Here is a 27,015-nt window from a genome sequence, read left to right as displayed (position 1 = left end):
GTCAGTATTCATCCTGCCTTCAGATAACTATCTTGGCATCTACTGTGACCTTTTCAACAGAAACTCCCCTCCCACTCTTCCCTGACACCACTCCTAGAAACGCTCTGGGCTCCTTTTACCCTAAGAACTAGGTCTGAGACCCCAAGCTCCTCCTTCCCCAGTGTCTGCAGAATAAGGAAAGATGCCAAATGATTCCTTTCTTTCTTCAGGGGGGCTACCACCTTCAAATCTATGAGACTGGCTAGAGTAAGAAGTAGTTAAGGGAGCAAGAAATCTAATCAGAAATAAAATTCTGAAAGACTGGGAAAGTTGGGATTAAAATTATAAAAAAAGCGAAAATCAAATTCACTGATCTGAACAAGTGAAGCCACTGAACACTAAGTTAGTAATTTTAGAACAGCTCATTTAAACTGAGGCTACAAGACCCCTGATGTCCCATATTATTATTATTATATTTTATGGTTTAATTTTTTGTTCTTTGGGTCACACCCAGCGATGCACAGGTGTTACTCCTGGCTCTGCACTCAGGAATTACTCCTGGTGGTGCTCGGGGGGATGTCCCATATTATTTTAAATAAAAAATTTTAAATGGGGACAGCTGATCACAGGCATATGGAAACTGAAAATTACATAAGCCCTCTTTTTGCATTATGAAAAAATATATACCATGGAAAGAAAAGAAACAAAAAGGAAACTCGTTGCTGTTTAAGTATGAGGATGATGGATGTGTTCTATCATTCCCTCCCCCCAAACTATTTTTCTCATGTTTGACTTGTTTCATTTCCATTACAATTTCCTCAAATTAACCTTTCATCCTTACCATAAGCATTGTACATCTTGGGACCAAGGTCTGGTCTAACAAAGTAGTTTGGCAGTCGAGAGGCCAAGTTCAGTTTACCATCTCTCCTTGTGTACTCAGGTAGTGGAATGTTGGCCATCAGATCATCAAACCTAGAAGAGAAGCCAGAATTTACATGTTTTGAAATAATCTAGAACAATTCCAGCTATAAGATTTGAGCGATAAATTTCTCATGATAAGAAATAACAAGAAATTCTACGATTCAAACTAATTAACTGAGATGAAATATAAACACCTGAGAAACTAGAGTAAAAAGTAGTGGGGTTATTCCATACATACTGAAGAACTGTTCAACACTGCACTGAGCTTTCTCTCTCCCTAGGTACTATTGGTAAAAATCTGCTTCCGTGCTCATAGATCCAGTACCTTGTCTGGAGGGTAAGAGTGATTTCAGAGAAAACTGGATGTCATATCTGCTTAACTGTATTCTGAAATTAGAGGTCTAGAGAAAAGCAAGGCACAAAAGAGAAAATCCAACTCTTAGAGGACACCAAGGGAAAGCTTTGAAGTTACGGGCTAATTGTTTAAATCATTTTATTTTTTAAAAACTTGAGGTACAGGATTTAAAATAGTGTTAGGGTTTCATTAACAAGATAAAATGTTCCAATACCAAACCCTCCACCAGAGTGTTCCTTCTGCCTCACCCTTTATAAATAAAGCTTTTCTTTTCAGGGGCTGGGGGGAGGATTGGGTTTGGGCTACGCAGGGATTACTTCTGGCAAGCACTTGTCTTGCACAGATAGGACAGTTGTACTATCCCTAGGGAAAGGGCTGAGAGGGAAGTGAGGGAAAACTTACGTATGTTATTCATTAATTCTGAGGATTCTTTTCAAAGTTCAGATCCAAATGAGGAAAACTGACCAACCACTTCAGCTGTCTCATTTGTCTAATACAATGACATCACTATTTACACCAATCCCTGAGCTGTCCAAATACATTACCTACAAATCTCTGCTTGCATGTTTGAGTTGACTTTTGGCAGGGAATTTCAGAGAAAATGTGCAGAGCTTAAATTAGTCAGGAAGATAAAAGTCAGTAATTAAAATTTTCATAAAAAAAAAAAACACATCCCTGGGGCTGGAGCAATACTATAGCAGCTAATGCACTTGGTCTTATATATAATATCACCAACCCAGGTTTGATCCCTGGTATTCCATAAGGTCCCCCAAGCCCTGCCCGGAGTGCTGAGAAAAAAGCCAGGAGTAAGCACTGAGATGCCACTCTGATGTGGCCCCCAAATTAAAAAAAAAAATACACCATCTAAACAGCCAGCTTCATAACTAATCTCAGAAGGCTGTCAAGCTGATGAAACTTATGGGCACACAGGCTGAAAACTCTGGGGGTCCCTTTGGAGTGGGGGATACGCTGAGAATCATCCCAGTCCTACAGATCCTGGAGCTCCTGGAACATGTGGCTGCGTACTTGGCCACAGGACACCTCCAATTCCACAGTTTTAACAGCCTCATAAGGAGGCACAGCAAATTAAAAGTCCAGTAAGCTCAGTAAGCAAAAATAACACAGAAACAAAGAAAGCTCAGTAAAGTCTCAGAGAATGATTTTAATAACTCCATTGTGAGATATAAAAATTTTCACAAACTTCCTTTTACTAGACTATTTTTAGATAATTCTATCTACTATTCTGTTTTAAGAAGTAATATAAAATAATTTTTTGCCTGCCAAAAGCGGATGGATGGGAAACTGGAGGCAATGTGGAGGGAAAGTCACACTAGTGGTGGGATCAGTGTTGGAACAAAGAATGCCCAAAACAACTGTATTGTGAACAACAATGTAAACCATAGTGTTTAAACAAATTAAAACCTGAAAGTTAAAAAATAATAAAACTTAAGTCTCCAAAGAGTACAGACTGGAAATTAAATATCAGCACTAATAAAATGAAGGTAATTTTTTAAAAGTAAAAACAGGTTTTATTTAGATATTCTGAAAGGAAGGAGATAGAGCACCTCAAACTAAGCTAATTTTAATAATCCCAAGAAAACTCAGAGTAGAGTTTACCCTATACCAAGTTTAAGGCAGAACCATCTCTGCCAATTCATAATCATAATACCTGGAAGGCATCATATCTCTAAAATCTTCTCCTGGTGGCCAGTCCTTAAGTTTCAACACCATTGGTTCTTTGTCATTTTTCAAGCGATCTACAACGCAATCAGAATAAATGAATTACTCTCTATCCATTACTCAGAAATATACCAAAATGGTAAATTAGCAAATAAATTTATCGATCTATATAAAATTTACATATCTAATCAAAGTTAAACTATTAAAGATATCAAAATCTCTGATAAGTATACATAAGCATACAAATATTTTTCTTTAATAGTTTCCTCTCATTGTTAACTTTTTATTTCTACAATACCAAAAATACCATCTTTCCAGGAGGTGGCAAGGAAACAAAATAATGATCATCAACTTATTTGTATGATGGTCCTGTCTTTACTAGATGTTTATTAAACTACTATTCATCCTTGAGGTCTAAAGCACTCCTTTGCAGAGATACAATCAGCTGTCCCCTTGACAGCCAGTTCTGGAAGAAGTGAGTAACTCCTCAACTAAATCAACAGAAAACTAGTTTAATAATGAAGTCACAGATGTTCCATAAACTCAGTTTTTTTGTAACAGAAATTACTTGTTTTGCTCAGAGAGTGAAATTAATGTTCTTTCTCAAGGATAATTAGGGTAAGTATGCCCTTCTCCCTAACTTCTGAATGCTATATGAGATTTAGTCAGGATTACTGTATTTTCTTGCTGTGTTTTAATTACTTAATACTTACAACTAAGCCCAATATCCTAATGAGATTATACACTATTTATTCAATATTCCTCTTTCTTGATAAGCAAATTAATAGATGCCCGCAGTCTAGGTTCAAAAAACCTATGATTTCAAGGCATATACCCTTGAGAACATCTGTACATGCTCCTTACCATAACATAGAGGCAACAAAGATGAGAGAGTAACAAAAGACAGAACGCCAACAGCACAAAAGTGAGTGACATGCTGGAGGTGTATGCAGAACCATTAATATGAAAAAAAGGTAAGTTATACTTGACTCTGCGCTGTCATAATCACCTCATAATCATCTATAGGCATGAGAAGTTTGAACCCAAGAAAAATTAAATTATGGAGCTCATATATAGAGGAAGTACTAATCCAGAGTTAGGATCTGAGGGTTAGGGAGAAAGCTCAAAAGGCTGACATGTGTGACTGGATGTGCAAAGTGGCCCTAGATTTGATTTCCAGAACCATATAGTTGCCAAATGCCTACATATATTAATCTGGTAGCCACCCAAGAACCATAATGAGACCCATGCACTGAACTGTAAAGTACCAGCAGGAGTGACTCCTGTGCCTAAGTACTGGTTGGGAGAACCCCCTATTTTTGGGGGGGCTGGAAGGAGAGTCAGGATCTATACTCAGGTTAACTAGAAAGCACAGTGTGGTAATTGTACCACCGGACTGCCAAGATTAGCTTCCAAGACACAGCTTTAGTTTGCCTCCTCTTTACAGGCTGGCTTGCCAGATCATGCCTTTCTGTATCTTGCGACAGACATCAATAGGGGAATAAAGACCTGGACATTGTCCACCTGACACAAGGTGGAACAATACTTGCTCTCAAGCTCCCTGGCCAGATTTATGGGAAAATTTGTCAAATCTGAATTGCAGCTGGCTCCATTTCCTATCCAATCTTGCTCCTCCCTCTTCATTCAGGATTTCATTTCACAGATGTTTATCTCTGGGTCGACATTTAATATCTGAAAGAGTTGTGGTAACCCGTATCACACTATACAACCTAGGAGTTAACTGTAACTTTGCTAGCTTGTTCCAAGTATATACTATAGTCTGTAAAATTGGATAAAGGAATGCCGAAGCATTAGAGAGTGAAAATAGGTTTTAAAAGAGTGGTGAAACAAAAAGGCAAGTTATTGACAGAGATACTTGCACATCAGACACAGATAAAACTCAAATATAAAGAACTCACATAAATGAAAAAATATAAAAATCCTATCAAAATTTGGGCAAGGAGTAAAGGAGACAGCTCAAAGGGCAGAAGTACATGCCTGGCATGCACAGGGTCCCAGGTTCAAACCTCAGCACTATACAGCCTCCTGAACACCACTAGACATAGCCCAGCTGGCCCAGCACTGCTGGAAGAGGCTAAAAACAAAAATGGGCAGAAAAAAAAAGGGCAGAAGATTTGAATAGGTATTTCTTCGAAGAGGACATGACAGAGAGCCATGAGAATGGCCTATGCCAAAAAATACTGAAAACAAGTGTTGGTGAGGGCACAGTAGCAAAAAAACCTAAATCCTTGTACACTGTTGATGACAATGTAAATGAAGGCAGCTTCTATGGAAAACAGTATGGAAATTTCTTAAACTAAAAATATTAATTTATCCCTAAAGGAAAGAGAGAGCAAAACGGAATGCCGTGCACAAAGGCGGGGTGTGGGGGGATGAGGTGGGGTGGGTGGGAGGGCTACTGGGATCATTAGTGGTGGAGAATGGGCTTTGGTGGAGGGATGGGTACTAAATCATTGTATAACTGAAACCCAAGCATGACAGTTTATAAGTCTACAACTGTACCTCATGGTGTTTCACTTAAAAAAAAAAATTAATTTAGCACAGGTCATCTAGTCACTGCTGCTTTATCTAGGCATTTCTCCTAAGAATCTAAAAACACTAATTTAAAAAGATTCATACATGCATCTCTGCTGTCTATAGATTATTTACAATAGCCAAGACATAAAAACAACCTAGGTCTATACAGGGATAAGTGGATAAAAAAATTGTGGGTGATGTGCTAGTCAACTATTTAAAACTGAACTCTTGCATTTCAGTAACACTGATGAGAATTAAGGTGATTATGATATACAATAAAATAAGTCAGAAAATTAAAGATAACAATCAAATTGGTTTTTTCTTATGTGGACTATAAATAACCAAACCAAAAAACTTAACAAATCACAACAAAAACAACTCTTAAGACTGAAAAATTGGAAGACTTCTAGAGAAAGGAAAGGAGGAGGTGGAAAAAAGGGTCAAAGAGGGTCACTCTTGGGGGACTGGAGCGATAGAACAGTGGGTAGGGTGTTTGCCTTGCACATGGCCGACCTGAGTTCGATTTCCAGCATCCCATATGGTCCTTGAGCACTGCCAGGAGTGATTCCTGAGTGCAAAAGCCAGGAGTAACTCCTGTGCATGATCAGGTGTGACCCCCCTCCCCAAAAAGAGGGTCACTCTGATAATGGAAATGAACTTTTGTGTCGAGGCTTATAAATATACACCAATACTGAAAAGGGGAGGGGAGGGAAAAGAGGGAGGAGGAGAGAGAGAGAGAGAGAGAGAGAGAGAGAGAGAGAGAGAGAGAGAGGGAGGAGACGAGACTGGCGAATAAGCAAACTTGAAAAACTACTGAGAGTCAAAAGACTAAAGTGACTTCAACCCTTTCAGCAGGAAAGGGGCATAGTGACTTTTATGGTACTGGCATGAATCCATAGGGCCCAGAATGGACTTGATGTTCTTTGAAAGTTTACCAGTCAAATCTAAAGTTCAAACCTTAGCATGCAAACATTCCACTGCCACAATTAGATAGCAGCAGTGACTAGATGACCTGTGTTCAATTAATATTCCCTGGAACCTTCAGGTCTCCTTATTTTTAAGCAATAATTAAACACATTTAAAAGGACTTATGATGGTGAGAAACAAAGTATCCCCAGCATGGAGTCTTTACAAACCTGGTTTTGGACACCCCCCACCCCATCCCCACCTGCACATACCGGGCAGAGATGATAGAAGTACAACTCTACAACTCTTACTACAGGATGCACAAAGAATCAAATGAAGGACAGATGACTAAAACAGATGACTAAAACCCAAAAATCCCTTTTTTTGTAAAAAGGAATTACAATGTGAATACACCTCAGTTCAAAAGCATAAACTTTATAAAAAGGACAGAAGACAGGACTTTAAACTCCCAAGCCTTATAAATGCCACTAGAGGGTCTGGAATCCTACTGTTACTATGGTGCCTTTCTTTTACATTCTAATACCCTTAAAATATCTTACATACATACTTGGAATATCTTCAAATCCATCCCAGAAGTCCCCTACAGTAGCTCCTGTGATGATTTCATTGGTTCGACAATTAACTAGGTCAACTTCCTGGCTTCCAAATTCTTTCCTGAAGGATTCGGGTTTCCAAAGCTCGGTGTTCAATTTGTGATGCACTCCCGACACCATCACTGGCTAAAAGAAGAGAATGCAATCTTTAGTTTGACTCTCTTAGCTCTGCCCCTTCTGCAGCAGTGCCTCTTCAAACAGTTGGTTTGTTCCTGTACAGCTGGTACTCAGTCTCAGATCCTGAAGTACTCCTTAATTCTCTTAGTTCCCACAGCTTTCTTTGTGTGTGTGTGTGTGTGTGTGTGTGTGTGTTTTGGGTCACACCCGGTGATGCACAGGGGTTACTCCTGGCTCTGCACTCAGGAATTGCCTCTGGCAGTGCTCAGGGGACCATATGGGACGCTGGGAATCGAACCCAGCTCAGCCGCATGCAAAGCAAATGCTCTACCCACTGTGCTGTTGCTCCAGCCCCCGCCCCCACAGCATTTTCTGTCTTCATTACTTATCTAATATATATATATATATATACACATAGATATAGATATAGATATAGATATAGATATATATACCTTGCACTCAAACTACATTATAAACTTTTAGGAGCAAGGATCACACCACCCACTGCACCTTCTGATTGAGATCCCTTTACTCATAAAATACCAAAGCAAAGTTGGGGCAAGGCAGGGGATGTGAAGGAGAGATAAAGTTGATAGGTATGTTCTTCCCAAAGAGGGCACGGCAACTGGCCTCCCATCTGTTTCCAGGCTGGAATATGCCTGAGGTTATACAAAACATGCCACAAATCCTAATTTAATATGAGTCAAATGCTGGTAGAGTTCAGTTTAAAAAAAAATTGAAGCAAACTGGTGGGCTATTCAATTCTGTAATTTTGTACCTGGTATTACTTGATGATAAAAATGAGCAAATGTTATCAGTATACAGGCTGGGATAGAGAGAGAAAAAATAATTTTTTTTTGGTGGCTAAATACATTTTACTATTTGGTAATTTTCCCAGGTTGGTATTGTACAAGATTTTGTTCCTTTAGCACAACTCCATTTGGACCGTAAAGAAATCAAAGATCAGGAAAATATAAATAAAGTAGGATCAGGTCTGCAAGCCTCATTCATCTACTGAGTTAATCAAGCAAACTAGGATCAAACAATATAACCCTTCAAAGCAGGCCCATGAGGAGAGATAATACAGTAAGTAAGGCACTTGCTTTGAATGTGACTGACCCAGGTTCCATCCTCAGAACTCCATAGGACTTCCCAAGCCCATAAGGCGTGATCTCTGAGTATAAAGCCAGGATTAAGTCCTGAGCACAGACAAGTGTGGCCCCAAAACCAAATAAAAATAAAATACGTCCTTGGGAGTTCATATACCAACTCTAAAATGATACCACCTTGTACTAGCCCTTCAATATTGCCTTCAGCCCAAGAGTTTAATCGATGGATGAGGGAAACATGATTGTTCTCTGATTCTGTCTGATCCTCAGTCTCTTACTCTTACTCTTCTGTCTTGATCATTCAAAAATCACTGAACCCAGAATCAAGAATCAAAAATCCAATGATGACAGGAAGCAATCAAAACTTCACTGGAAAAGACAGCTCACAAATGTGTGCTATAAAAAAAGACAGTTACATGCTGCTCTACTTATATTCACCCTTAACAATAAATACAGTAAAGTACAAAACAGATAAGACATGAAACTCGTAACTGGGGGTGGTTTCAGAAGTTTGCCAAATGAACCAAGTAAGGGGATCTGAATTGCAATTGGGAGCAAGGCTCCTATAATTACCTGTCCTTGTTTCCAGCATTCCCTAAATACATTCCAATTGCTCTTATTATTGGGGTCTTGCAGGCAGAGCAAACGATTATCACACAGCCAGTAATGAGGAGTGTCAAAGCCCAAAATACTAGGCTTGATCGTCAGTCCTTGAGGTCTCTTAGACATATCAGAAGAGGTCTTATTTTGCACCAGAGAGGCAAAAATATCATCAAGGATTTTTGGTGTATTCTTTAGTCCATTTTCTGTCTGAATTTGAGAAAGAACACAAGTCAAAGAACACAAGTCATTCCTTACCATCAAACACCTGTTCCCATCATGGTAGGATGAGTGCACATTACATATCTAGGGAATCGGAGCCAGGAACCTAGACAGAGAGTAAGCTCCCGTTTCCTACTTGACACCACAAATCACACAAGTGGGCTGTGTATGAGGGGGAAGTGGCTCTGCCCAAAACCATAGTCTTGTTAAGGGTTCCTACATCTGATACAATCTCTGGACCCCCAAAGGCAGGGAAGGGTTTGATATCCTTCTAACTTATTCTTGAAGTTTCTATTCTCCTTTTTCGACTCTTCCTTTACAAGGTAGAATAGAAACACACACACACAAAAGAATCATACCTTTCCTGTAGAAGAATTCAGCAGATTTCGGAGAAAACCAGAATTGTTGCTCACAGGAGTCAAAATTGTGCTGTTGAAGGTGTGAAGGACTGTGTTGGTTTTGCTCAAAGGGGGCAGGGGTGGTAGGCATTTTATTTCATTCTTTAAAATTGGCATTGTTGGTTGTTTTTCTAAAAAATAAAAAAAAACATTACTAGTCTTCTATGTCATCTATTAACAAAACTGTTTTGGAATTTGGTTTTATTTTCCTTCAAGAGGATAAATGACATACTGATTTAGGCAAGAATTTCAAATGGATAGTAAAATAATAAATGCTAAGTATCAAAGACAAAATTACTACAGTAAGTGGTTTTCCATTTTTAAAAAAATTCATTTTTTTTTTTTAGGTTTGGGGTCACACCCAGTGCCAGTACTCAGGGCTTACTCTTGGCTTTATGCTCAAGGGCACCAGGGATCGAACCTAGGTTCAGTCACCGGTATGCAAGGCAAGCACCCTTTCCACTGTGCTCCAGCTGCATAAAATGACATTTTTCATACGTCCATTTTTTGTTTGTTCCTAGTATACAAAATATAATTTTTTGTAAATGAACATTCTACCTAGCAATCTATTAACTAGATGCTTATTAATAGAATCAATTATTGATACTGATATTATAGTATCAGTCATAAATTGTAATAATAATAAAAAGTCTCAGCCATCCTCCACTCTTACCAAAAATAATTTTAACCTCACTTAGAGTTTGATCATCAGCAAAATTCTCTGATGCCGCATTCTGAGAACACATTTACAGTCTCTGACTATAAGGAATCCCTTCTCATTCCACAGCACCACTAATCACACTGTTCTCACAGCAACGAAGTTGCCACATCCCTCTGTGAATGGACTGAGGTTCTCAGAAACCCCGAGGCAGGTTTAGGAAACACTCACCCTTGTTTTCCTTGTTGACGTTCCCACTGGTCAGATCTGCCAGCCAGTTTAGAGGAGAGGAGCTGGCAGAGCAGGCAGGTTTCAGGCTGCTGGCTGGCTTAGAAGCAGCTTCCCCGCCCACAGTCACTGGCTGCAGCGCGGAGGGATTCTGCTGGAGACTGGCACCCAGAGTGGATTTTTCTCCAGATAAGGAAGTCTGTGTTGAGAAGATAGTTTTACATAAACTGAAAATTTATTTCCCTTTTCTTACCTTTATCCTCAAAAAGTCACCAGGAACAAACAAAACGTCCACAATAAAACTTAATAGCCCCAGGTACCACTAGAATTGTGATAATCTTGTAGTACCAAAACACAATGATAAGGTAGGAGAAATTTTAATCTTTTAGCTTCTACTTAGTAGTAGTGAAAACATGAGATAAATGTTCATATCACTCTTATTATGATACTTCAAAAAATAAATGACCTGTGCCTATCTTTCGCTCCAGTCCGATTGCACAGCGGTAGGGCGTTTGCCTTGCACGCAGCCAACATGGCCGACCCGAGTTCGATTCCTCCACCCCTCTCGGAGAGCCTGGCAAGCTACCCGTGATGTATTCGATATGCCAAACACAGTAACAACAAAGTCTCCAATGGAGACGTTACTGGGCCCGCTCGAGCAAATCGATGAACAACGGGAGGACAGTGACAGTGACAATTTTTCATGTGAACTCAACGTACAGTGACAGTGCCTATCTTTCATGTGAACTCAACGTAGTATCTCAATAAGAACCCCAATCATGGCTGCTAGTTATGAACAGGAAAATATGAGACAGGATAGGAAAGCTTCAGTTGTGACATTTAAAAAAGAAAAAAACTGGAAGGGGGAAAATACTATTTTTCATCAACACAATGTAGTAAGCTTTAAGCCTGTATTAAAATAACTCAAAACTGGAAAAATTACCACTTATTTTTCAATTATTCAAAAAAATGCCTTCATGACTAAACTGATGGGAGTTTATACATATAGGACAAAGATAATCGGGTTCCTGCTATGGTCCTGATCCTCCCTTTAATGTGTGATGTAATTCTGTGATTCCCAACTATCAGTCTTGTTTATATTTTCTCTAAATGAGGAAGCTGAACACTTATGATTCAGTTCATCTGAACCAAAGTGAAGTAACTAGAAAATGGCAGGAAAAAAGCAACTCAAATTCAGTTCTGACACCAAAGATCAGAATACTTCTACCAAGGCTGCCTCATAACCACAGCTTTATGGACATGTAAGGAAATTTCTGATTATTATTAAAGAGAATGTGGGGTGTCTCTTACAGGGCTGAAGGATGGTGAAATGTGGACAGTCTATGTGACAGCGGAGGTGAAGGGAAGATCATGGTCACGGTCACGGTCCTCCCGTTGTTCATCGATTTGCTCGAGCGGGCCCAGTAACGTCTCCATTGTGAGACTTCTTGTTACTGTGTTTGGCATATTGAATATGTCACGGGTAGCTTGCCAGGCTCTCCGAGAGGGGCAGAGGAATCGAACTCAGGTCGGCCATGTTGGCTGCGTGCAAGACAAACGCCCTACCGCTGTGCTATCGCTCCAGCCTGAAGGGAAGATGAGTACCAAAAGAAAGTATGGGTTTTAATGGGAAACGGGCAAAGAATTATTTCAGTATTTCCTTCAACTTCCAGATACATAAGTGAAATATATTTTCTTCTTTTAATGTAAAGCTTGTATGAATAATTTAAACTGTGAAACATGAGATTTTTAAAACCTATTCAATGTGAGTTTTTTTATTTGACTACAAAAGTTTTTTGCTTTTTCCAAGGAACAAAAATTAAAAGCTTACTAAAAAGAGGGACACATAAAGAATGAGGTTCACAAAAGTATTGTGAAAAGTGAGAATGGGTCATTCAAGTGAAGACACTGATATTTGGAACGGTTGTGTTCCATTAAACACATGAATTACATCTTTCCACTGACAGCTTTCCCAAGGTTCGTTCCAAATACACTATAGAAATCCTTTAAGTAATCCTATTTTCAACAAACAATAATCACAAGGATAGTAAATCTTGCATAAACAGCAATATACCTGTTTTATATCTTCCTTTAAAGTTGGCTTTGAAAAGATTTTGAATTGCCTGTTTGAACAGGGACAATTTGCCTTTATTCCCCATTTTGCTCTTACAGAATGAACAATGTCTCCAACATCATACAGAGCTAAAAAAAAATAAAAAAAATAATAATAATAATTAGTGGGTCGGGCTGAGGCAAACATCTGAACAAGGACACTTAGACACATTCAACCTCAACATCACAAAGAAGTAGCTGATATTTCTAACACGATTACTTTTTAATCGCAGCATTATTCTTAACTGTGTTTGGCATATCGAATATGTCACGGGGAGCTTGCCAGGCTCTCCGAGAGGGGCGGAGGAATCGAACTCGGGTCGGCCATGTTGGCTGCGTGCAAGGCAAACGCCCTACCGCTGTGCTATCGCTCCAGCCCTCCTACCTTTCATCCAAAGTATTCCCCAAAACATACCATTTTCATTCCCTCTACCAAACTATTTACAACATCTTTCCCTTAAAAAGCTTTGGGTATTACTTAATTTATTTCTGAAGAATTTATGGTACATACTAAAATTAGGTTAGCAATAATTAGATTATTCAAGGTAAAATCAAATTCCCAACTCCTATTAGCAAACCAAAACAACATGAAAACCACTGTACCACACAAAATACCTTTTCCAGGAATGATCTGTGTGGGCATTAGGTTCTCAGGTTCATGAATCTGACTCTTCACACATTTTAGCCAGGAGAAAGTCTTGTAAGTAGCACCTGCAAATAATTAATCTATAGTAACTTTTTCATGGAATCTGGCTCCAAATGCTTCAGTATTTCATCAATCACAAACCAAAAGGCTAGTTTACGATGTATGGTGCCTATAAATCAACTCAGTTCTTACCCTGCTGATAATTTATTCTCTTCATGCGGTAGCAATCCACACACACTCCAAATCCACATCGAGGACACACCCAGTGCAGATTGAAGATGGTGGTATCACACACATCACACATTTCTCGAACACCTTTGACAGCTCGCTTCCAAGCAACCTGCCCTACAAAAATCAACACATCACTTTATTCTAAGGGAGGGCCTTTTGAAATAAAATGTGAAGGGGTGTGGAAAATTCCACCATCACTTCACCTTTATCTTTTTTATCTTAAGGAAAACAGAGTCCCGATTCATTAGTAACTGCCCTCCCAAAAGACCCCAACCAATAAGTGGAAAAGAACCCATGCAATTAGGAGTTTGGTATCATTTAAGAATAAAAATCATGTTGGACCAAAAAAAGAAAAAAAAAAACTATTCCCTAAGAGAGGCTCTTACTGTGTGGCTCAATAGTTGACATAGCTTCCTTTTCAGAAATCACCATTTGACAGAAGTGGTCTCCGATGTTGGCCAGGATATATTTAGCTGTATCCAGATCAGTCCCCACAACGTTTTTGGTTAAAGGTAACCACAAGCCAATTGCCTCACTGTCATACTTGTTTGGTGTTAAGAAGCCTTCTACCCGTAACACACCATGTTTGTTGAATTGTAACCTAGAGAAAGTGGGGAAAGTGTTATACACAGAGAACTGATTTTTATCTCACACTTATTATTTAAATGTTATTTAAATAAACTGCTTCCCAATTTTCTTTAATCTCCATAGGCTAATTACAGCAAACAGCTATTTGGCAAAATTAGAAGGGGGAAAATTCAAAAATCCCTACAAACAATAAGCCACATAAAGACACAGAGACCTGGAGAGGGCAAAAAGGGAAAAGGAGGCGAGTGTCTCTTTCTGAACCAAGATTTAATCATACTACCTCCAGTTACTGAACCTGCCAGATTTAGGACTTAACAGTCAGGGAAAAATAATAAGTCATCACAAAGTAAGCCCGTAAATAAAGAGAAGACAATCAATTATATTTGAATACAACTACTACCTTAATGCTCAATAAGGGGAGGTGAACTCTCAACCACAAACATCCATGAGGCATTCAGCACCCAGGTGAAATGAATTCTAGCTACAAATTACTGTGCAAGTTTGAAGAATGGTAGGCAGTGTTAACTTAGCTTCAGTGTGTAAAAAGGTAAAGGTACAATACTTTCTCTGTATGTTCTTTCCATATCTCTGATACTGAACTTTTCCCTAAACTATGTATATTTTGAATTTTTTGAAGTACAGATTTAGGTCAATCTGGTTGGAGACACAAAGCGAAGCAGGACATGCTATACTAACAATCACAAATGTTACAAGAACTAAGAGTGTTGATTTATGAGTTTTGTGGGCTAACATACAGACTTCATGATAGAGGTAGTAATTAAGCTTGGCTTTGCAAGAAAAGACAGACATAAGGGACTGGAAGGCAAAAATAATAGAAAGTAAGAAAAACATTTAGGGTTCCTGATTCCTTCTTTAAGTACTGGGCAGCTACGAAAACCATCTTAAGTCACTGGACACAAAGTTGTATTTTAGAAGAAAAAATTCTCCCAGGGTGTAAAATAAACTGGAAGGCTACTGGATGTTCCAAAAACCAATAGAAACTTAATCAAACATTCAAAAAGAGAATTCAGGTTTATAATTGATAGGTCAAGTCAGATAGTCATAATAATTAAAAATCATTTGAAAGTTATTTCAAAGGGGCAGGCAATAGCAAATAGAACCAAACTGTAGCACTGAGCCTACCCACCTCCTATTTCATATACAAGAGAAAATAAAAAAGAAACTAGGTAATGAAGCTAGAGATGACTTCACTATATACATCAGAAAGAAGGGTTCTAATTTTCAAATTATTTTTATAAAAATGTGAGTCTGTTCCAGTTTCTACCAACCTTACTTCTCCAAAACATTAAGCAAAGTCACTTTTCTTCAAAAAGATTTTTTAAATGGGAAGCAATTTATTTAAATAATATTTAAATTTATTTTTTAAATAGATTCTAAATCACAAAGAATCTAATTTCTGACTGGTTACAAAATAGTGAGTTTTTCTTCCCCTTTTCTTTTGAATATATATTTTGTACTATCTTTCAAAATAGATGCAAGTACATAAAAACATTTTTTTTTTTTGCTTGTTTTAAGGCAACACTTGGCTGTGCTGAGGATTTACTCCTGGCTCTGTACTCAGGGATCACTTCCTGTGGGCTAGTGGGACCATATGGGGAGTGTCACGGATTGAGCCTGGGTCAGGCACATGCCAGGTAAGCATCTTACTTGCTATATTCTGCTCTGTTCCCACAAAAGCATTTTCATCTTAAAATCTTACCTGTTTAGGGGTGAAAAAATCTCAGACGGAAAGCACAATCAAACTAAACTTTACTAACAATATATTTTGTATTGTATTGCTTAGCATATATATCAATACACATTTATGTTAAAATATTTGCAGTTATCATGGCTCTGAATAACACTTTCTCATGGTGCTCTTACAAATTACTCAAAGTAAAACTACTATTTGAAAACAGCTTCAAGTTCAGAGGCTGGAGAGATAGTACAATGGGTAACCCAAATTCGAATACATATGGTTCCCCAAATTCCATCTGGAGTGATCTCTGAGTACTGAACACAGGAATAAACCCTTAGTATTGTCAGTATTGCTCAAAAACAAAAAGAAAAAACATCTGAAATTCATCTATAATCAGAATAACGCAATATACAGAAAAAAAGGTTGCACCTATACATAAACCTATTGAGTTTTTCTTGACTCAGTGTGGAAGAAACAAACAAACAAAAAAAAAACATAAAGATGAAGGATTTTGCTCATATAACTGATTTGGGGGTCATACCCGGCAATGCTCAGGGGTTACTTCTGGCTCTGTACTTGGGAACTACTCCTAGGGGTACTCGGAGAACCATAGGAGATGCTGGGGATCAAATCCAGGTCAGCTGCATACAAGACAAACGCCATACCCACTATATCATCACCAAAAGTTTTATTTTGACAAGAACATAATCTCCTTTAAAAAAATATTAAATTATTTGTGGTACTTTTTCAGAACCTTCAGCATTTTTCTGTAGTTCTGTGTTACTTTTCAAAATAGAAATTTGCACTTTAAGATCCTTCAATTAAAAAAAAAATTAAAAGGGCAAATGAGATGGAAATAATTTACAATATCAATTTCCTAAATCCACAGATTAAAGTTACAGCTTCTACTTTTTTCAGTTATAGATTCACTGATAACAGAAGAGGAGAGGAGAAAAATACAAGTGAGGGAAAAATACAAGCCTCCTTCCTCAGGGAGGCCCAGGTTATCCCAGAATGTCTCACCTCCTAAAGTGAAAGAAGCGACAAAACACAGGTGAGTCTTTGGGTTGCTCCTTGTCTTTTCGGAGACTGTCCAAACGACACTCTCGGCACTTAGGCAGTTGTGCAACAATGTTTATACAGGAATCATCCTGTACAAAGGCCTCACCGCTCTGCTGAAGCTTCTTGAGTTTGGCTGGGTCTGTCAAAACTGACTTCCGAGCTTGGACTAGGGAAACAAAAGATTGAAAAAAATGGGACATCAAGTTTTAAAAGATTACATTAAAATTTGACTAAACTCTATTCAAATTTCCCAAAAGAGATTTTAAAATTTTTCTCTTATAAAATGTCCTTTGGTGAATCTTTTTTTGGCAATTTTAAATCCCATGTTCAACAATCAGACTCAAAATTTAAATTTATACTTCTATTCACAATCCTGGGTAAGATGAATATTTTAAGAAGACTTTTAAATCAGATGCTTAATTCAAAAGCACTTCAACATGAACTGAGCAAATAGGTTTAGCTCAAGAGAGGTCTGTGTGAAAGTCAATTCTGTCACTTTCCACAAAAAAAGTGGTTGTTTACAGGATGTTTTCTAAAACTCTCTTCAGGAGTAATCAGTCTAGGGGCTGGATATATGGCTAAAAGAGGTGGAACACAATCCCGTATGTGCGAGGTTCTAAGTTTGACCCCCAGCAGCACACAGCCCCTCAGGTGATCCCAAGCACCAAGTGAGTATCCCAATGGACCTTAGCACCTTGGTCAGTGTCTGAGCACTAAACTAGGTGTCAGGCTTGCACCAAAGGGCCTAGCTTGTATCAATGGGATGTTCCCCAAGATCCCAGCGCTGCTGGGTATAGCCCTATTTAAAAAAGCTAACCAGGGCCAGGGCCAGAGATAGGGTATAAGGGTTAAGGCACTTGCCTTGCATGCTGCCGACCCTGGTTCAATCCCGGCACCGCATATGGTCTCCCAAACACCACCAGGAGTGACCCCTGAGCACAGCGGGTGTGGCCCCAAAACAAAAAAACAAACATACACAAAAAAGCTAACCAACTGCGCTAGAGAGATACTGCAGGAATTAGGTACATGCCTTGCATGCCCTAGACCCAAGTGAATCTCCTACACCACATAGTCTCCTGAGCAACCATCAGGGTGCCTGGCATAAGCAAGCACCACCACATCCTTGGAATCTAGCATTCAATCACTGACCTAGTTGGCCAAGAACTGGCCCCTGGGCCTCCCTGAGCACTGCTTGGGAGGTCTCCTAGGTTCATCAAAAACAAATAACCACTCCAAATATAATGAAAATCAAATGGTTTTCCTGCACAGACCCTTTAGGGTATAAGATAAAATACATTCTAAATGCTTCCTAGAGATGTTACCTGTGAGTCTTAATTTCATTAGTGCAGGTGTTACATAAAAAATTGGAAGTACTGGTAAAATAACCATCTTTAACTTAAAGCATCATTGTAGAGATGATTAAATCATACCTCTTTTAAGGCAGGACTAGAGCATACTATAAAATACTAAAGACTGAGCTGAGGAGATAGCTCAAAGGGCTGAAGCACATGCTTTGCATGTAGGAGTGCAAGGTGTTATGGGTGAGAGAGTGTGTATCTCCACTACCATCTCTTATGCTCTTCCAATAATGATACATAAAAAACACTCACCGTTCTGGATTTTATTGTTGCTTCTTGTACAACAGCTTTCACTATCTACTTTTACTGAAGATTCCTTTAAATTTTGTGACTGGCAACCTAAAGTTGAAGGTTCTACCTTTTTTTCCACACAAATACTACGTTTATCAGCATCACCTGTTTTCTCTTCTGCCTTATTTGAATGAGTATCAGATGTGGAAGGTGCATGTTCTAAGTGCTTCTGAAGTTCAGGAGTACTAGTACTTTCTAATTCTCCCAGAGAAGACTTTGTAGGTAAGTACTCCACAGGAAGACCAGTAGATGGTTGAGGAATAGGTTCCAAACTATTTTCTTCATCAGTGGTTGCCTTCAGCTGGGTACAGCTACTTTGGGGTTCATTCATGGCTTTCAAGTCTCCATTTCCAATCTGAGAAGACTTTGAAGAGAGCAATCCTACTTTACAAATAGTTTCTGGTTTTGTTCTTTGTATTTCAGGATTTGTAACTAGACAGGAAGAAAGTTCTCCTGGTAGACTTTGCTTCTGACACCTGAAAAAGATGAAATAAAAAAAACTAACATCTGAGACCAGTGCTTCCAAGAGTGGGTAATGCCACCCTACCAATGGCGTGGAGGTGGGATGGGGCAATAGCCTTGGTTACAACAGGTTGGGGCTGAGGGGGGAGAGCAGAGGACATTTTCTGTTTATTCCCCTACAGAAGGTAGATTTCTGCGGGGTGGGGAGCTGAATGGTTTCAATTCCCAGCGTCCCATATGGTCCCCTGAGCACCGCCAGGGGTAACTGCTGAGTAGAGAGCCAGGAGTGACCCCTGTGAATTGCCAGTTGTGACCCAAAAAGCCAAAAAAAAAAAAGTAGTTTTAAAATAGATGTATAATTTTCAATATTTTTTTTATTTTTATCTTTATATGTCTGTCATTTTATACACCCAGGGTTGGAGTTATGAGTGGAAACATTTAAGCAGCCCTGCCCTAAGGTAACAAGTACAGAAAGGAAAAATTTGCTCATCTTAGAGAATTTAGGATAAATCAGTCAATGACTTCAAAAATATCTAAAATTCTAAGAAAAAAAAAAAAAAAACCATGTTACCCAAAACCGTTCAAGTTATTTTCTACTTTTTACAGAATAGTTAACCTTATCTTTCCCTCGAATATCAAAGGGAACCCAAACCACCAGTACTACAAAAACAAAGAGGCCTGTCCTATTATTGACATCAGATAACCAACTTGAACGCCGAAGATTTCATTATCGTTTGGCAAGTGATCAGGACTCAAAGCAAAGGAAGGATCATTTATTACTTGATTATTCATGGAACACTATAAATTCTTCCAACCCATCCTGATAAAGATACACTTCAAGTTAATTTTTGTTCCTTTGAAATTCACCCTAAAGTTTTCTGCTGCAGAACACAAAATGGGTTTTTTTTGTCAAAATTTTCCTCCAATTCTACAAAGGATTCCATCCTTGAAAAAAAATTTCTCATTAAAAATGTTTCCTTGACAAATAGTAATAAAGGTCCAAAGGCAACATAACAGGAGAACTGATCCACACAATTCAGATGGGGAGAGGGGTGGAAGTGTTAAAGAGGAAGGGGCATTAGGGTCCTGATGGGTGGTGGTGGGGCTGAAATTATGTGCACAATAACCATTATTAATGGTGTTGTAAAATACAGATCTCAATCTATGGAAAAAATTTTTTTAAAAATTAAGGAAAAAAAATCCTTTGTTTAGGTGCCAGAGAAATAATTTAGGGGTTTAACACCACTAGGTACCTCACAGTGAAATTCCAGGCCTGGTGAGGCGGCCAGGTTTCCTAAGCACTGCTTAGAATGCCACATCCCCTGCCTCCCAAAAGAAAGAAATCTTTGCTTGGATACCAGTGGACTTCTTACTGCTTATTGTTCCTCTCCTTTCTACACTTAAGACTGTCCTTCCTCCTGTGAACACTTTTGATTTTTGGCCACATCCAACAGTGCTCAGAAAATTACTCCTGACTCTGCACTCAGGAATTACTCCTGGTGGGCTTAGGGAACTGTAGGGGGTCCCAGGGACCAAATTTGGGTTGGCCATGTTCAAGACAAGTGCCCTACCTGCTGTTTTACTACTCTAGCTCCTGACCTGCAATTTTCTCCCCCCCGCCCTTTTAACTTTTTTTATTGAATCACTGTGATAGACCCTTACAAAGCTGTTCATGATTGGATTTCTATCATAGTGTTCCAACATACGTCCATCCACCAGTGTACATTTCTCGGCCCCTCATCCCCTGCCTGCCTCTGTGACAGACATTTTTCTCTCTGTCATTCTTTCCGTCTCTGTCTCTCTCTCTGTGTCTCCCTCCCCCTCCCCCCTTGTTGGGCATCGTGGTTTGCTATGTTGATACTGAAAGGTTATCAAGAATATCCCTTTCCCTGCTTTTAACCCTCAGTTCTTGTCCAGCATGATTCATTCCCAGCTACTATTGTCAAACCAGGTCTCTTCTCTAGTTTATCAACCCTCAGATGTACACATACTTGTGGTTAGGTCCAACGACTGACCAGTCCTCCTAGCCAGTGTTTTCCCTTGCCATAGATGATAGTCTTCTACTATATATTTTTTTAATATACCACAAATGAATTCAGGCATTCTATACTTATCTCTCTCATTCTGACTCATTTTACTCAGCATGATACTCTCAGTGTCCATAGAGGCAAATTTATGACTTCATTTTTCGTAACAGCTGCATAGTATTCCATTATGTAGATGTGCCATAGTTTCTTTATCCATTCATCTGTTCTTTGGGCACTCAGGTTGTTTCCAGATTCTTGCTATTGTGAACAGTGCAATGAACATAGCAGTGCAAATGAACATAGGAGTGCAGATGGTGTATCTGCAGTGTGTTTTTGGGCCTCTAGGGTATTACTGGTTCAAATGGGAGCTGAATTTTTTTTTTTAGAAACAACCGTATTGTTTTCCAAAAAGGTTGGACCAGTTGGTATTTCCACCAACAATGAAGGAGAGTCCCTTTTTCCCCACATCCACGCCAACACTGGCTGCTTTTGTACTTTTAGATATGTGCCAGTCTCTGTGGTGTGAGATATTTCATTGTTGTTTTGATCTACATCTCTCTGATGGTTAGTGTTGAAGAGCATTTTTTCATGTGCCTTTTGGCCATTTGAATTTCTTCTTTGAGTAAGTTTCTATTCATTTCATCACCTCATTTTCTGATGGGATTGGATTTTTTTTCTTGTAGAGTTCAACCAGTGTCTTGTATATCTTTGATATTAACCCCTTATCAGAATGGTACCGAGTGAATATCCTTTCCCATTCTGTAGGCTATCTTTGTATCCCAGTCACTGTCTATTTTGAAGCGCAGAAGCTTCTTAGTTTAAGACTTAGTTTAAGACACTTGCTTGGTCAGTGGTGTTTCATCTTTGAAGATGCCTTTAGCTTCAACATTGTGGTTTTGCCAACCTTTTCTTCCAAGTACTTTATGGATTCTGGTCTGATGTTGAGGTCTTTAATCCATTTTGATCTGACTTTTGTGCATAGTGTTAGGCAGAGGTCTGAGCCCGTTTTTTTTGCATGTAGCTGTCCAGTTTTGCCAGCACCACTTGTTAAAGAGGCTTTCCTTGCTCCACTTTATATTTATTGTTCCCTTATCAAAGATTAAATTATCATATATTTGAGGGTGTGTGTAAAGATATTCAACCCTACTTCATTGGTCTGTGGATCTGCCTTTGTTCCAATACCATGCTGTTTTAATTATTATCATTTTGTAGTACAGTTTGAGGCTGGGGAAGGTGATGCTTCCCATCTCCCCCCCCCCCCCCCCCCCACACACACACACACTCCCAAGAATTGCTTTAGCTATTCGTGGATGCTTATTGTTCCATATGAATTTCAGGAGTGTTTGATCAATTTCTTTGAAAAATGTCATGGGTATCCCTATAGGAATCGCCCTGAATCTGTATAATGCTTTGGGCAGTATTGTCATTTTGACAATGTTAATTCTCCCAATCCATAAGCAGGAGATGTGTTTCCATTTCCTCATGTTCTCTTTCATTTATTTAAGTAGCTTTTTATAGTTTTTGGTCCCTTACCTCCTTAGGTAAGCTGATTCCTAGATAACTGATTTTCTGAGGCATGATTGTGAATGGGACTGTGTTTTTTTAAAATATCATTTTCTTCTCTTTCATTATTTGTATATAGGAAAGCCAGGGACTTTTGGGTATTGATTTTACAGCCTGTGACTTTACCATACAAGTCTATTGTTTCTAGTAGCTTTAGGGTTCTCCAAGTATAGTACTGTGTCATCTGCAAACAGTGAGTGCTTGATTTCTTCCTTTCCTTTCTGATGACCTTGTAATATCTTTTTGTTCCCTAACCACTATGGCAAGTACTTCCAGTATGACCTGAAATTTTCTATGTAGCCTTACGCCAAGCTCTATCCTAGGCAGTCTAATTTTTTCCCACTTAACAATATGCTCAACCATTCTTTACCATCTTTGAGACGATCTTCCAAACCCACTTTTGTACACCAAACCTACTTCTCTCTGTGATCCACATTTTAAGATTTTACCAAAGTGCCTGCACAGGTAACAAAGCTTTCTAAAGTTCTCTTTCCCTTAGAACTCCTCTGTAAATCTCATACCCACTTTCAATCTCCAATTAAACTTTGTATTTCTTGTTCCTTTTCTTCATCTTAAAATTATTATCTTAACTACGTCTCATATGCTACAGCCTCATTTCCATTTGTAGCACCACACATTTTTTCACCTGTACTTGGAATCTAGGATTGATGAGACTCTTTCACTGTAACCTTCTCTCCCTCTCTCCACATTTCTAACCAGAGTCTTACATATTACTAATCTTACCCTTTTTTGAAAGCAGGTTCTTTAATTATATAGCTATATTCCAACTGTCCTTTCTCACTCTATCAAGTCAAAAAATCCCTCCTCTTTCCTCAAATCTTTTCACTTCTGTCACTTTTCCTATGTTAGCTTAGGTTCCTACAACACTTTGCATCTTTGAAGGAACTAGGGAGAATCTAATGAAAAACGTTCCTGGAAAACCTGAGAAAGATCAGGTGAAATTTAGCATCTCCATGTGACTTTCTCAAACACTGAATGTAGGGAAGTCCTTGCCAATGTAAGCGCATAAAGAATATGCCTTAGATAAAATGACTTTATTGTAACAACTAACATCGTAAGCAAATAAGTACTCACCCTTGAGGAATTCTTGCTCCAAGGTTAGGTGGAGAGTTGGCAGCTTGAGGAGTACTCTGCTGTCTTAGGTCCTTACTAGGTGGAGTTGCTGCAGTACAGCCAAGAAGGATCTCCTTAAACACTGTTGTGGGAACTGACTGTACAGGACACACACTGGGAGAGGCCTAAAAGATACCAAATCAACAAATATTAAAAAGTCCCTAGAATTGGGAAACAATGAACTATTAGCAAGATCCAAATTTAATTGCTTGGTTCATTACAATAGAGACATTAAGACCGCCACCAAATAAAAAAGCATTATAACAAGTGATAAAAATTACAAAATTAAGGACTTTTGGAGGTTGATAAATCAGTCTATTTTCTTGGTCCTCCCACAAGGACTTGAAATACACACCTTTTATGTATTTCAAATTATGGCACCAAAACAGTGCAGTCACATGGTAATAATTTTAATAATACAATGCACAGACATGAGCTTTTTAAATTGAGTTTTCAAATGGTGGCAGCTTTACACATTCAGCTTAACATTACTGAACACCCACCACACACTTACTGCATAAACTGGACCAGATCACATAACTCAAATAGGCAGTGGAGCCTATTGGGTACTAAGATAAACCTTTACAATGCAATAATGGTTGACACAGTTCTTGTTCTTCTGTAACTCAGAGAGTCACATGGTTATCTCAAGCTGCAAAAAATATCAAATTGGGGTTGAATTGGTTAACACAGGGTTTAAGGCACTTGGCCTTGAATGTGGCCAATCCTACTTCAATCCCTGGCACTTCATGTGGTTCCCCTCAGCCTAAAGCCAGAAGCAGCCCCAAATCCTCCCCTAAGTAACAGGTCACAATAGGCCTGTGATTAAATGGGAAAACTGTCTATCTCATATAGTTTCACCTTTAGAAAAGTGCAAATAATGCGGGCTGGAGAGACAGTACAGGGGTTAAGATGTATGCCTTATAGCAGCTGACCCTAGTTTAATCTCTGGCACTATGGTTCCCCACTGAGCATCAATGGTGTAGCCCTATAGAGTCCCCCTGTGCACTGCTGAGTATAGCACTGTGTAATACTGGCCCAGTAAATTCCGGGCATCACAGGGCCCATGCAGCACTGCATCTTCAAGCCTTCATATGAAATTGGTTGACTGAGTATTATTACCAGGAGGGACCCCATGCCTTCTGAGCACAGCTTGGGAGGCACCACCACCACCAAAATTTAAAAAAAAAACAAACAATGAGCCCACTATTACCTATCAACAAAAAAACCCCTCACCATGGAAATTCTCACCATGGGGGAAAAAAAAGAAAAAGATATCTCATCTCCAGATAACTAGACTTTGACAAGACAGGTGAAAACAATTCCTATCTTCATAAGCCTCTTCATATGTGACTTAAACTTTAGGTCTTTCTCATATCTTTCTCAGCCTTTCCCTTTCACCTCACTATGAACTGTACATACATCATACCACTAATCTAAACTTAAAGATTCCTCAGTTCCCTTATTTACAAGTTATTAATATCTAAAGCTCTAAGGAATTTTTTTGTATTTCTAATTTCAAAACTTCACCATTCTGAATATAAATGTAGCCTATTCATAAATCTTTACCTCAGACATTTATTCTAGCAGTCTTGAGAAGACTCTCAATTGTGTGCTAAACAGAAATATCTGACAAATAACCTATTCATTATCAAAGCTTTGGTAAAGCTTCAAACTCTTAGTACCCAAGCAACCTGACCATACTCCTCTAGTCAACTTTAACTAAATATTAGCTGAGTGTTCCCCAGAAGGATTGTGGGGGAGAAGGTTTTGGCTATTCCAAGAATAACTCGGAGACTTTGTATCTCTGGCACTTAATTTTATAATCTTTAAAATGAGAAAATTAGAAGTTTGTTTCTAAATTTTTTTTAACTTTCCCTTATTCTCAGCTAATTATCTATTGTCAGTTCATTTTAAATTGCTTATTCAAGATATAGTTTTATCAAGCACATTCCCTCATACCATTTTCCTTATCTCATGTATTGAGAGTTGATACTCTCTAATCCCTTTCCTTAAATTACATTGCTAGAATGAGGTACCCAAAGAAATTGAGATTTCAAAAGGCTTTAAGTTTTTACTCTGTACACATATCAAACTGCTTTAAAAAGAAAAAAAAAATCCCTCCATCCTGGGTCTCAAATGTAACTCAATAGTAGAACATAGGCTTCAGTTGAATGAAGCCCTGGATAAAATTCCCAACATCCCAAAACAAAAACAAAATCATACACAATAAAAAGAAAAAAACCTCTGTCCAATTAGTGAGCCAGTAAATCCTGCCTATATTTCTTGATTCTATTAAGATATTTCCACTACCACTATCTTTCCCCTAGACTACTGTTTCCTAACTGGCCTAACTTCCTTCCACTTTAACCTGAACCTACTACCTTCTACCCAAAATTTATCCTACAACAAAGCAAATGTTTTAAAAATGTTAATCAACCAAACTATGACAATTCACTGCCTACAGGAAATCTTTGTGGTCTGGTTTCTGCAAACATTCTCCATTTATCTCAATTCACTCCACTTGCTCAGTGCTCCAACTATACTAACTTCCTTTCTGGCCATTAAAATATCCTATATTCTTTCTTGTCTGTGTCTATGTACATGATAAGCTCTGTCAGGATAGTTTCCACATGGCTTGCTGTTGCCATCTTTTCACCCTCAACCACCACCTTAGAATTTCTGATCCCTTTCCAATGCAGTGACCACAAGCCACCAACTTACTCTATGATAGTCATGCATGTATCTTTCACTGCATTATCATGCTATAAAAATGCCTTTCTTTAAATCAATTATTATCAATTTCCTCACAATAATATGTATACCTATAGGAAGAGAACACCTTTTGTGTCTACTGTTACACAATCTAGAACCAGACACATAGTAGATGTTCAATACAGATTATTATAGGATATGAAAACGATTAGCTCTTAATATTTAAAAATAACTATAAATATTATGAGTTATGGCAAGTCAGGTAGTAATGTCCACCCATACCTAGCACATACTATTCAATAAATATATATTGGAAGAAAGGATGACGGGAAAGAGAGGAGGAGGATTCTTCTGTTTTTACAATGAAAACTGATGCTCACCATACCAAGGAAAATATTGAATAGCAGCAGCAAAACTACTCTGTAGTTAAGAAATTGGGTTTGGTTTTAAACTCACTCTTTCACACTTCCCTAGCACATTATTCTACTTCTCTAAGTTTCACATTCCTGGTTTCTAAACGGTGAAGCATACTTTTTACGTGTATTTTTACCACAGGGCCTGGCCCAAAGATCAGCTGTCTCATAGCTGAAAAATTTCTCAGCTTGGTCACATGTTATGATTAGCATCATTTAAGGTGCTTTACTTAAGGAAACTGAAGTATATCAGCACATAAGAAACTGAAATAAATGACCACAACTTTCAAAAAAACTTCAAAAAAGGTAGGGCTCAAATTCCAAAACTCATCTTCATGTGCTCACTACTGCACTAGTCTCTGACTTGACAGGGGTCAAAGTTTCTTCTT

The 27,015-nt window shown here is 38.6% G+C and overlaps 1 protein-coding gene across 1 annotated transcript in view; it reads right to left on the bottom strand.

Moving 5' to 3' along the window:
- The window catches only part of KDM3A (lysine demethylase 3A), a 53,775-nt gene that overhangs the window by 6,393 nt on the left and 20,367 nt on the right, over positions 1 to 27,015 (bottom strand). The window contains exons 9-21 of the mRNA XM_056116400.1: positions 23,460 to 23,623; positions 18,274 to 18,788; positions 16,625 to 16,829; positions 13,701 to 13,915; positions 13,276 to 13,428; positions 13,053 to 13,148; positions 12,400 to 12,527; positions 10,329 to 10,524; positions 9,401 to 9,570; positions 8,793 to 9,029; positions 6,948 to 7,119; positions 2,925 to 3,012; positions 821 to 951 (exon numbers count right to left, since the gene is read on the bottom strand). Of these exons, the coding sequence (XP_055972375.1) occupies positions 821 to 951; positions 2,925 to 3,012; positions 6,948 to 7,119; positions 8,793 to 9,029; positions 9,401 to 9,570; positions 10,329 to 10,524; positions 12,400 to 12,527; positions 13,053 to 13,148; positions 13,276 to 13,428; positions 13,701 to 13,915; positions 16,625 to 16,829; positions 18,274 to 18,788; positions 23,460 to 23,623 (2,470 nt within the window). The remainder of the gene's footprint in view (positions 1 to 820; positions 952 to 2,924; positions 3,013 to 6,947; positions 7,120 to 8,792; positions 9,030 to 9,400; positions 9,571 to 10,328; positions 10,525 to 12,399; positions 12,528 to 13,052; positions 13,149 to 13,275; positions 13,429 to 13,700; positions 13,916 to 16,624; positions 16,830 to 18,273; positions 18,789 to 23,459; positions 23,624 to 27,015) is intronic.

The sequence above is a fragment of the Sorex fumeus genome, unplaced genomic scaffold, assembly GCF_029834395.1.
Source record: "Sorex fumeus unplaced genomic scaffold, SorFum_2.1 ptg000003l, whole genome shotgun sequence".
Classification (NCBI taxonomy): domain Eukaryota; kingdom Metazoa; phylum Chordata; class Mammalia; order Eulipotyphla; family Soricidae; genus Sorex; species Sorex fumeus.
Note: the sequence above shows the minus strand (reverse complement) of the source record. Positions and strands in the feature narration are given on the sequence as shown.